Source organism: Budorcas taxicolor, chromosome 17, assembly GCF_023091745.1.
Source record: "Budorcas taxicolor isolate Tak-1 chromosome 17, Takin1.1, whole genome shotgun sequence".
Lineage (NCBI taxonomy): Eukaryota > Metazoa > Chordata > Mammalia > Artiodactyla > Bovidae > Budorcas > Budorcas taxicolor.
In genome coordinates this window covers 10,636,458-10,649,104 of record NC_068926.1, presented here as the reverse complement: position 1 = coordinate 10,649,104, position 12,647 = coordinate 10,636,458, and the positions used below count along the sequence as shown (strand labels likewise).

The 12,647-nt window shown below is 44.9% G+C and overlaps 1 protein-coding gene across 1 annotated transcript in view; it reads left to right on the top strand.

The window, feature by feature from the left end:
* The window catches only part of ARHGAP10 (Rho GTPase activating protein 10), a 373,897-nt gene that overhangs the window by 345,613 nt on the left and 15,637 nt on the right, over positions 1-12,647 (top strand). Inside the window, exon 20 of the mRNA XM_052654355.1 lies at positions 2,899-3,058. Within this exon, the coding sequence (XP_052510315.1) occupies positions 2,899-3,058 (160 nt within the window). The remainder of the gene's footprint in view (positions 1-2,898; positions 3,059-12,647) is intronic.

Sequence of the window (12,647 nt, the reverse complement as noted above, 5' to 3'; positions counted from 1 at the left end):
CGGAGGGGCTGGCGATGAGCTAGGGTCTGTGGCTGTGCCAATGTTTTAGGCATGTACTTTTGGAAAGGAACTTGGGACCTTGGGCTCCACTTCCTTAAGCTACTTCTCAGTGTCAGCTTTCTTCTTGTAGGAATGAGGCAGGGAGTAATAGGCCCGCTTGCTGCTTTTGCTGGGTCAGGCCCTGCCCTGGAGACAGGGCCCATGGCCCAGAGAGCAGAGGGCCAGCGTCCAGCCTCCTGCCCCCAGGAAGCTGCTGGCGTGTGACCCACTGTGGAGGTTACCCTGTCCTACTGCAGAACTGGTCCCCGTTTGCACCTTCTAGCCAAACCCCGAGTTGGCAATGGTCATGCCAGAAAACATTTCAGAGTTTGCTTTAGACTCTGTGCTGTGGTTACACAAGAGGCCGTCCTAGTTTTAAAGGGAGTGGTTGCCCAGAATGACTGAGTGTTACCCGGAAGGGCCTGGGAAAAGCTGGAGCTCCAGGTCTCATTTGCAGAGAACTGGATGGATGGAGCTCTCTGGGCACAGAGGGAGGCAGCCTTTGCTGCAGAGTGGACTGTATCCCAGAACGAAAATAAACCCAAAGGAAATCACAGGAATCTAGCAGTGGGTTTCGGTTCATTTGCCTGAAAATGAGCCCTTCTCTTTGGGGCTGAATTATCCCAATTAGCTAAATGTGTTTGTGGTGAAGGGCTGTAGGAAAAGGAAGCTCACTGGAAGAGGAAGCATATGGTATTTATTCTGTTTTTTTTTTTTTTTTTTAATTTATTGGAGTATAGTTGCTTTACATTGCTTACACAGCAGAGCCAGAAGCTGTGCATATATCCCCTCCCCTCTTTTTTTTGATTTTCTTCCCGTCTAGGTCATCACAGAGTGTTGAGTAGGGTTCCCTGGGCTATGCAGGGAACCCTAGTTCTCTTTAATTATCTATTTTATACGCAGTATCAATCATGTACCTAGATCTCCCAGTTCATCCCACTCCCCCTTCCCCCCTCAGTACCCATATGCTTATTCTCTGTGTTCATGCAGCATTCTGGACCGTGTGTTTGTGAATGGGGAGAGAGAACAAGGCTTTTATAGAGAGACTTTGCTCAGGGAGAAGACCTGCCCACAGAGACATGATGTTCACCTCTTGCTCATTGTATCTCCTTCCCCAATCATGCATTTAAAAAAGGAAAAAAGCTCAGAAAACTCCCTCACTGGAGTCTTCTGCACAGGACAGGCATCCCCCTCATTGCTTCCTCAAGGGATCCCTTCTTCCAGCCATCACCATCTCTAATTCCTTCCTGCCTGAATTCTGCTTTTCCAGATGTTTGCTCCTCAGATCCTTTTAGCCTTTGTTGTAAGCTGGGTCAGAGTTAAGTAAAAATTTTTCACCCAGTCAGTTTTCAAGATTCGTATTCTGGGAGTGAGCCCAACCAGAGGCCGGGGATTTCGCTTGTGCTCCATGATGAGTAGAGCTGAAGTCTGTCTAAGATGCTTTTCTGAGAGTGGGTTCCTGGCGTTCATACATCCTCTGTTTCTGGGACTTAGGCCTGAGGAAGAAGGAAGCTTTAATCAGCTGGAGGCGGTCTGTGGCTAGGGTGTGACCTTCCACACTGTGTGTCATCTGCTGCCGTGGCAGTCTGTTGAGCAACTCTTGTGACCCATTATTTATAAAAGTCAAGGCCAGGTCATTGCCATCTTAATAGAAAGTTGTTGCCTCTGGAGGACACCCTCGAGGGGTTACGATTTAATGGGGCCCATGACTGTGGCTGAAGGGGCCAAGCTGTGATGGGGGCTGAGAGTACCACAGAAGTGCAGAGACCAGTTGGGAGAGACAGAAGCGCTTCTGAGCTCCTACCCACCTTCTGCATTTTCCACCCAAGCTCATAATGTGTACAAATGATGCTAGAGGTATTTCACCAAATGGTCCTCTCTGCGTGAGTAAATCATGGAACCCGTTTAAGAAACGCTTCTTCTGTTTGAGTGTAAGGTCACCTCCGGGGACTTCCCTGGTCTGGTGGTTGAGTGGTTAAGAATGTGCCTGCCAGTGCACAAGATACTGGTTTGCTCCCTGGTCCAGAGGATCCCATGTTCCGCAGAGCCACTAAGCCCGAGCATCTCGCCTCTTGAGCCTGTGCTCTGGAGCCCGTGTGCTGTAACTGCTGAAGCACCTGGAGCCAGAGGAGCCACCTCAGTGAGGAGCCCGTGAATGAAGAGGCCCTCTGCTTTCTGCAGCTCGAGAAAGCCTGTGGCAACAAGGACTCAGTGCAGCCAAATAAATAAATAAATCTTAAAAAAAAAAAGTCATCCCCTGCAGTCACTGCCTGGGCCTAGTTCTTGTAGAACATCTTCATGTTCACCAGCAAATGGAAGTTTCTCCTTGTCCACGATTTAATCAGTTGGGCTGTTAAACTGTAATCTAAGATTTCAGCTCAGAAAACAAGGTCCCTTGCAAGTTGTTGAATTTATGTGGTAGTTGGCGATTGGCAGTAGCTTGAAGAGGCATCCCATGGCTGGAAAGAAAGAGGCTGGACCCAGCAGGGCTGATGTACTGTTCTGCATTGCTCTTGAGGTTATCGCTGATTTATGACTGTGTTCCTTAGAGACCAGGAAGTCATTGTGGCCGCCATTAAGGCTTTCATCTTCCATCTTTTTTTCTTGTGGGGAAAACCCTCCTCATTTTGTATTATCTATGATTTATTTTAAGCATCTTTGATTAAAAACAAACAAACAAAAAACAAGAAAATCCCTGAAAACAGGGCACCAAAATACTCTTCAGACTTCATTGTAAACGTAATTTTGGATATAACTGGATCAACTCATCAAGCGAGGCCATGTAGTTATTAGTGGAGTTGTTTTTTCCTCCTCTGAGCGTTTGTTTGAAAAAAGTTATTGCGTTTTTCTCCTCCCTAGGTGACCGTCCCAATCTTCCTAAGGAGAACACCCCTCCCAGCAGCCTGGACTCGCTTTCCTCTCCGTCTCCCATGACTGCCGCTGCCCTTGGGCCCCCTGGACCAGACCGGAACCACCTGCTTACAGACGGGGGCAGCTCTGGGGACTGGGCATCCACTGCGTAAGTGGCTGTGCTGTTCTGTTGGGTGGAGGGGGAGGTGGGTGGTGATTTTTATTTTGAAGTTTTATGTGCTGGGTCAGTCCTATAGCCTTAGGGCTCAGGACCTTTGTGCTCTTAATCTGTTTGGGATGCCACAGAGGAGAGGGTCCATACACCAAAGGGAATAGGGTCTGTGTGTTCCCAGTATGGAAGGGGTGGGTGGATGCTATTTCAAATCTGTTTTAAGTTCAAGTTGTGGACGTCTGGGGTTGCACAAAGGAAGTTTGTTATTGTCCTGTTCGGGAGGTTTCCTCAATAGTTACCACAGACTTTTAGAAAGACAAAAATGCTTGCCTTGTGATCAGTAGACTTTTAAGTTTTCTATAGGATGATATCTTAATGATAGGAATTTTATGAGCTTCATGCTAATGTCTTACTCTGTTTACTCTGTGTGAACATGTATAATTGACAACTGATGGATGAAATATCGGATTTTGTCTTCGCAATTTGGTTGAGTGCCAAGCATATGCAGATGCTCGTGTGTATTAGGGCAAATAATTCCCATACAAACAAAATACCACGCGTGGACCTGGCTTGGCTACTTGAGGGTGTGTCTTTCTGTGTTCCTGAAGTTGTGGAGTAACTGCACCAGTGGTGGTGTGCAGCCTCAGACTTCAAACAGATGCTCAGAGAAGGGAAAATAAAACAACTCCACTAATAATTACATGGCATTACTTGATTAGTCAATCAAATGACATCCAAAACTACATCTGTAATTCAACAGATGAGAGTGTCTGGTATCCTGCCTTTAAAGTGAAAAAAAATTAAAAAAATCAAAGTTGCTTAAAATAAGTCATAGATAATGATGTCATTTGACCCTAGCTGAGCATTCTTGGGACTTTAAATGGAATTGAAAACTGTTCCTCACAGTACTTGGCTTTTTATAGTTACTGCTGGATTCACATGAAATCATTATGAACTTATTAAGTATTAAAAGAGGCAGGGACAAATCTGGTATGTTATCCTGAAATTTGGGGGTGACCTAAAGACTTTGCAAAATCTCACTGAAAATCCAAGTGGAACTCAAAATATGGGTACACGTTCTCCAGAGGAGTTTTTTCCCCCAAAGATTGTCACATATATATGTATTTAAATGCTAAAGACTGTATTATGGATTTAAACTACATGTTACTGAAATGGGCCTATCATTTTTACTGTTCTCTTTTAAAAGTAAGAATAATTTCTCACTTTTGTGCTACAGGCAAAAGTGATAGTGGCTGTATCGGAATCCAGAATCTGTAATGCAGGGCACTCGAGCGGTGGGACTTGGGATGTATTAGTGTGTGTGTGTGTGTGTGTGTGTCTGTGTGTGTGTGTCTGTGTCTGTGTCTGTGTGTGTGTTTCAAAGCACAGACCAAGCTCGCAGTCTTGTCAGTAACTGTCCCAGTCAGTGCACAGCAGTTTAGTCGGTTCTTCGTGGTGGTTCTGTGGAGAAGTGGCATTCTGAGCCACGATTCATAGCACATCCGCTGCTGAAACATGAAAAGCTTGATATTTTTGGTTGTCAATCAAATGCAGAGTGAATCCCCCAGCTTCTTATTCATACAGATTAAAAAAAAAAAAAACACAAAACTTTAGTCTTTATTTATCTGCTTTATGTCTCAGGCCAGGCCCTGCTCAGCATGTGGGATCTTAGTTCCCCAACCTTTGCTCCAAGCATAGAGAGCACAGAGCCTTAACCCCTGGTCCACCAGGGAAGTCCCCATACATGTCTTAAAATGTCACAGAAAGTACTCCAACCTTGAGAGGCCTGAAAAGAACAGGGCAAAGTAAGTAGATGAATCCAGTCTGGAAAGGAGATTTCTGTTACATTGGACACTTCCTGCTATTTGAAGAACTTGATCTTTTTCCCTGGGCGCTGGACAAAACTCATCTCTCTCTTACATTCATAAAATGTTTCCTGTGTATCTTTTAAAGGATTTACTTGTAAGCGTGTTTCAATCTAGATTTCTCATTAAGTTGGGGAGTGCTTCTCATACTTGAGCCCAATGCGGATCCCCTGCAGGGCTTGTGAAGCCCACAGTGCTGGACCCCACCCAAGAGTGACGCTTAGGGTTAGAGGGGAGCCGGAAAACGTGTGTTTCTAATGTATTTCCTGATGGTGTTGGCAAACCCTGATATACCCTCCTGCCTGCCCCTCCCCCCATGGTTCCAGGCACGTGCTGATGTACATCTCTGAGGATTACAGTTCAGAGAAGTGACCATGCAGAGTGCTTCCTTTTTTTTTTCCTTTTCTTTTCTCTTCCTAGGATTGTGTGTTTGCTCTCTTCAAGCAGCTCCTGGGTGCTCACTTATTGAAATGCACTCACTTACTGCAAATTTTGATTCCCTCTGCCTGAAGTGTCTCCGTTCCTTTTTTCTCAAGACAATGCTGACCTGTCTTCAGGGTGTAATTTAGTTTTCACTTTTGGGAAGCCTTCTCGAGTATTCAGAATTATCCCTTTCTCTGTCTGTACCCGATACTTGATGTTAGGAAATGATTCCCTAGTTAATGTCGTTCGGTCGCTAACTCATGTCTGACTCTTTGTGGCACCACGGACGTCATGCACACCAGGCTCCTCTGCCCTCCACTGTCTCCCAGAGTTTGCTCAGACAAATGTCCATTTCTCCTTTTGCCTTCAGTCTTTCCCAGCATCAGGATCTTTTCCAGTGAGTCAGGTTTTCGAATCAGGTGGCCAACTATTGGAGCTTCAGCTTCAGAAACAGTCCTTCCAAAGAATATTCAGGGTTTATTTCCTTAAGGATTGACTGGTTTGATCTCCTTGCAGTTCAAGGGACTCTCAAGGGTCTTCTCTAGCACCGCAATTCAAAAGCATCAATTCTTTAGTGCTCAGCTTTCTTTATGGTCCGTCTCTCACATCCATACATGACTACTGGAAAAACCATAGCTTTGACTATGTAGATCTTTGTTGGCAAAGTGATGTCTCTACTTTTAAATACACTGTCTATGTTTGTCATAGCCTTCCTTCCAAGGATCAAGTGTCTTTTTGTTTCGTGGCTGCAGTCCCCATCAGCAGTGATTTTGGAGCCCTCCAAAATATAGTCTGTCACTGCTTCCACGTTTTCCCCACCTATTTACCATGAAGTGATGGGACCAGATGCCATGACCTTAGTTTTTTTGAATGTTGAGTTTTAAGCCAGCTTTTTCACTTTCCTCTTCTACCCTTATGAAGAGGCTCCTAAGTTCCTCTTCACTTTCTGCCATTAGAGTGGTTTCTGCCATTTTGCACTCTGTACTCTGCATGGAAGTTAAATAAGCAGGGTGATAATATACAGCCTTGTCATTACTGCTTTTCCAGTTTTGAACCAGTCAGTTTTTCCATGTCCAGTTCTAACTGTTGCTTCTTGACCTACATACAAGTTTCTCAGGAGGCAGGTAAAGTGGTCTGGTATTCCCACCTCTTTAAGAATTTTCCACAGTTTATTTTGATCCAGACAGTCAAAGGCTTTTGCATAGTCAATGAAGTAGAAGTAGATATTTCTTTTTGGCAGCTTTCTATTAGGTAACTAATCTCAGCCCTCAACTCAGTCATTCTTGATCTATTAATTATGATACTAAGCAACACTCTTTGTTGGCTGTCCATCTGCCTTGCCTCTAGAAATACCGTGATCTGTTAGAAGAAGCCCCCTCACAGTCCGAATTTCCTGCTTCCATTCTGACATTGTTAGGGAGTTTAAAAATTTAGCTCTTCCCGTCACCTGTCCCCCCAGCTTTCTGGAATCCTATTATCCTTGTTACTGCTATAATATTATGTCCTAGGTCAGCCTCCACTACGAAGGACAGACATACAGAGGTTAATTCTCTGCCCCATTGCTCATTTATTATCGCCTCATATACACTTTTCTTTAGGAAATAGTTAGCTGGTTTTTTTTTTTTTTTCCCCAGTTTTGTTTTATACCAACATGCCCAGTTCTCCACGCCTTTTCATGTCTTCCTGTACAGTCACTGTGGTGGTTCTGGCACCAATGCTTCATTTAACATGGACCATAACTTTTGTTAGAATGACTTTACTGATATATAATTCACCCATTGAAAAGAATTGATTGTGACATCGTCCCAGAGAGGTGTGAGCATAGCCACAATCAATTTTGAAAGGTTTTCATCACCGAAAGGCAAAGCTGAAGCTCCCATAGTTTGGCCACCTGCTGTGGAGAGTCAATTCAGTGGAAAAGACCCTGATGCTGGGAAAGACTGAGGGCAGGAGGAGAAGGCGGTGACAGGATGAGATGGTTGGATGGCTCATTGATCACTGACTCAATGGACATGAGTTTGAGCAAACTCCAGGAGATAGCGGAGGACAGGGAGGCCTGGCGTGCTGCTTTCCATGGGGTCGCAGAGAGTCGGACATGACTGGACAGCAGCAGCAAAGGCCTTTTGAGAACATTGTCACCCCCTGTACCCATTCATTCCTGTGTGGTCAGCCTCTGTTTCTCTTCAACATTCCCCTCATCTGTAGACTAACAGTAATCTACTTTCTGCCTAAATGGATTTGCTTATGAATCCTGTAAATAACATCACACAATCAAAAAAAAAAAAAAAAAAAAAAAGAAAGATGGCTGCATCGTAGAATAGCTGTTCAACTGGGGATGTTGACACCCTGAGGTGTAAGTCAGTCTGTGTTCTGGCAGGCTGGGAGGGCAATAGATGTGGCTCTTCCTTCCACCCACTGTGAGGCTCTTGGTTTGGTTTATCCTGAGTGTAAAAGTGTTCCTGGCACATCTGTCCTCGGAGCTGCCTTGAACTGCATCAGAGGTTCATGCCTCCCCAGACCTGGTGCTTGTTAGTTAAAGTCATCACATGGTAGACTCCCGTGCCCGTTGCAGACTGTGTGTGCACTCACTGGTGACCATCTTTATTCTTGTCAATGAAATAACTTGCTGCTTTTAATGTGGGCCGACAAATAGAAGTTTCCCATAGACAGTTACATGGCATTTGAAATTCCTTGACTTTTGGTTACTTGATTGCTTTTCAGGGAGTTGATAAACTTTGCTGGGAGATTGCAAAGTACCGCTTCAGTTGTATTCGTGTCTACCACAACAGTGATTTGTCTGAATCAGAAAAATAATCCTCTTAAACAATTTTTAACCGGATTTGGTGAAATTGGGTGCACACTTAGAAAGGATCAGGTAGCTGTCTTAGCAGACTTTGTCTCCGCTTCTTCCCTTCCTCTCTCTTTCTTTCCCTTTCTCCCTCCTTCACTCCTTCAGGGAGGGCTTCTTCAACCCCGTTGCTCTTGATTTTACTGCTCTCAACCCTGCCACGGGCAGTCAGTTCACCCTAGAAGTTGATGTCTTAAATTTTTTATCTCTATTACTATGATTGTTTCGAAAGAAAATAGGGAATTTATCCTTTTTTTTTTTTAGTTTTTTTTTTTTTTTAATGTAGACCATTTTTAAAATCTTTATGAAATTTGTTACGGTATTGCTTTTTTTATGTTTTGGAGTTTTGGTCTTGAGGCATGTAGTATCTTCACTCCCCGACCGGGGATGGAACCCATACCCCTGCAAGGCAAAGTGCCAGCCACTGGGCCACCACAGAAGTCCTGGGAATTTATTTTTCAAACGTTCTCCCTCTCTTTCTTTCTTTCTTTGTTTTAGCATATCTGTATTTTGTTAAACTTGACTAAGATGAACACAAAATGGCTTTTATAACAAGGGGAGAAAACCGATGCAGATTTAAAAAAGAGATCAAGAGAGGGTAGTCTTTAACTCTCCCAAATGAATTGCCCATCATAGGAATTTCCAGAATCTTTATTGGCTAATCAGGTGATCATATCCTTATAATGGGAGCACCTTGTCTTCTCTGCTTACCTGAGGGTGGGCCCTCGGTACAGAAAGTGGTGGGCCCCATTGACCGTGGTCTCTAGTAGAGCTCGTGCTGGGGGCAGTAGTGTGTGTGCGAGGATGTACCCCCCGGTGCTATGGGGAGTGAACTGGAAGCCAGTGTCCCGTACCTAAGTGAGCAGCAAAGTCCCCCGTGGGTTCAGAAAGATCGACGTGTCTGATAGCCCGTAAGGAAACACAGGGCAGTGAGCAAGAGGAGAGAGTTGCCTTGCTGCGAGCCCCAGCAGTCTTGTGATGTCTGCTCAGAGGTTGAACCCTTCTGGACCTATGTGGGCTGGGGACTTAGAACGGGACGAGGCTTATGCTTCAGCAGGGGCTGGTGGTGAGAGGCTGCAGGGAAGGTTTGACGCAATAAATCACTTCTTGCATTTCTCAGAAAGAGAAAGATTGTAGAGCATTGACTCGCAAGGGCCACAGACTTTGTTATAGATTCTTTATAAATATTTCATGTTGAGCCTCACATCAAACCTGGTAAGGCAGAGAGATATTCTTTTAAAAAATATATGTATTTGGTTCCTCTGGGTCTTTATTAAGGCAAGTGGGATCTAGTTCCCTGACTAGGGATTGAACCGGGCCCCTGCGTTGGGAGCAAGGAGTCTTAGCCACTGGACCACCAGGGAAGTCCCGATGTATTCATTTTTTGGGAAAAGTCTTTATTGAATTTGTTACAATATTGCTTATGTTTTATGGTTTTTTTCTTTTTTGGCTTGGCAGTGAGGCATTTGGGATATTTGCTTCCCAACCAGTGATCGAACCTGCACCCCCTTCCTTGGAAGGCAAAGTGTTAATTACCAGGGAAGTCCCGATATATTCATTTTTAAACATAGGGAAATGAAGGCACAAAGATGGTCAGAATCTTGCCCCAAGTCACGTGACTAGTAAGGGCAGAGGTTGTTTTCGACCTGATCTGTCTGTCCCTGGGATCTGTGGTTCCCTTGCTTTGTTTTACTGTCAGCATGGAGATTGTCTGTTTGCAGATGGGGCCACCGTCGAGCTGAAGCTTTCCCCTGATTCTGAGACCCGGTGAACTGGCGAAGGGTGGCTGTCTGCTGGCCGCTGCCCTTGTTTTGAAGTGGGAGCACTGACCCAGTGTTAGGTCATGTGGCTGCGGTTTATAATTATCTATGGAGAATAAACACTTGATTGGCACATTCACCATCCAACACCTTTGGCTGAAATCTGGGAGGGGGTAGGGCATTTTCCCCCACCCCACCCCACAGCAGAGTGGGGAGACTTGAAAATTTGATATTTTGCAACAGAGCAGCATCCATAATCTTTTGATGAGTAATATGATATCTGGTAAAGCTCTTGAAGCTAATCTCAGAGCCCACATTCTTGGCCTTCCACCCTCAGTCTCTGCATGTTCATTGGTGGAGAGGGTGGGGTAATATAATAATTTTTGTCTTGTATATTTTCTTGGCTCTTTTCTCTAACTTGGTACAGAAATTATGCTGCCCTGACCTCCTAGCTTCCTCGCAGCCTTCCATACATGTCCCTTGGGTGTTGCTAGGTGTTTCTGGTGTTTGTATTGTGTACTTGGCACTTGCCTGTGGCCTGATTCATTTCTTCCTTTCCAGTGCTGTAACTACAGGTTCTGAAGTTCAGAGGTTTTATGTTCAAGCCAGATTGTTGGTTATTCTTGTAACTTTAAAGCCTCATAACGAAAAGTTGACTTTCCAAAATAAAGACACTTGTCTGAATTTTTATAGTAGCTTCTCTACTACTTAAGGCTCAAAAAAAAAAAAATTGTCTTGAGACTTATTGTGTTTTTCATTTTCATTTTATCAGTTTTTGTTGTAATTGGTCAATGGCTGTTCATGGATTGGTTGGCTGTATCTCAGTACTGAAATGCAGGCAGGGCCTTGTGAGCTTTCTCTGAGTTGGAAGACTGTGGTGTAGACTGGTGAACCACTGACTTTTATCATTTATTTAACTTATCAAATAATTTTTTTTCCTTTAAAAAATTTTTTTAATTGGAGTATAATTGCTCTACAACACTGTGTTGCTTTCTGCAGTACAACAGTGTGAATCAGCTGTATGTATACATGCTGATATACAGCTGATGGGCTACAGTTCATAGGGTCGCAGAGAGCTGGACACGACTGAAGTGACTTAGCCCGCATGCATATACCTCCTCCTTCATGAATGTCCCTCCCACCCCCATCCCCCATTCCGTCTCTCTAGGTCATTACTGAGCACTGAGCTGAGCTCCCCAAAGCACTGATTTTACAGTCAAACAAGCCTAGCTTTGCATTCTTTTCTTGCCACTTAAAACCTTGGAGGCCTTATATAAATTACTCGAGCAAACAGACTTAGCGAGATTATCTGCAAAGCGGGAGTGCGAGCACCTACCCCTCTGAATTGTTGTGAGGTTTCTAGGTGCCAAGTGAAATAAGACCCCACTGCTCCCCTGGGAGCCCTAGGTGGCCACCTGCTTGCATTTTGCTTTCCTCTGAGAACCTAACTTGACTGTCTTAGTTGAACTTGACCCGACTTCTTGGTTCATCAGTTATATAATCTCCCCACCAAATGGCTTAGGAAAAATGACCTCTCTAGTCCTGCAGGAGCCTTTGGCATTGACCCGAAGTTATGTTGTTTCCAGCAGTTACAGTAGTTATTCCAGGAGAACCCAGGGCTCCTTTCCTAACCTTGCTGTACAGGAACCTTCTCTGGAGAAACTTCTGAGAAAATGGCCCTTGGGTATTGCGTGACCAGGGCATGGGGTTCCCATGGCCAGTGAACTCCCTCAGCTGTTCTGAGCAGTTTGGGAAGCTCACCCATCATGACAGGTAACCTGTAAAACAGCTTGGGGAGTAACCAGAGGCTCTTCATAGCAGAGAAGTGGTATGCCCCTTTTAAGCTGTGCTTGGGAGCTCCCCTGTTCTATATGTTCCATTCTTGTGTTGGGTGGCAGCTGTTTTCCACATCCAGATTGAGCTTGTAGAAACATTCTTGTCAGTTGCTCTGCAGGACCATAACTCTGAGACCCCTCCAGCCCCGTAATTCTCTGAAATGCAGCTGCAGCTCCTTTTCCAGTGAGCTATCAAGCCCTGTCCCTGATTCCACAGATCATCTGGAAAGAAGAGAAATGCGATTCAAGGAACACTTTGAGCAAAAGATTGGTTAATCACTCTCAGATAGTTCTTGGAGTTACCACTCTCAGATATTTCTTTCATAGTGAAACCCAAGTAGATGATCCTCCTGGGAGTGAACTTCATAAGATACTGGCTGACTCAATGGTGATGTCCTTTGTTGTTAAGGGAGGAAAGCCACCAGCCACGTTAGCATCCTGCAGGGTGGGGACTGAGTGTTCAGTGGTCGTGTCCAGCCTCAAAGGGTTCTGTCTTACCTGCGTTTGAGAGCTTTCCTCCCATTCCCTTCCTTCTCTCACTGCTCACCTCCCTCCTATAGAAGACGTTTTTTTTCTCAAGGGGGAGCAAGTTCTGGCTTTTAAGTGCTGGCTTGATCTATGGGCTGTCTCCTTCCTGCATGGCAGGTGATCTTGAGTGGTTTGTCAAGAGAGCTGCTGCTGCAGGAGAGGCCTGGGTATTTGCACATCGGCTGCTAACACTCACAGGAGCCCCATGCTGCAAAGCCCAGGAAGATGGAGGAAGGGGAGTGGGCTTCTTGAGCCCTGGGGAGTTTTCCATCAGTGTCTTCATGTCTTCCAACTCCCCACTACCAAATAGATTCACATCTAATCCAT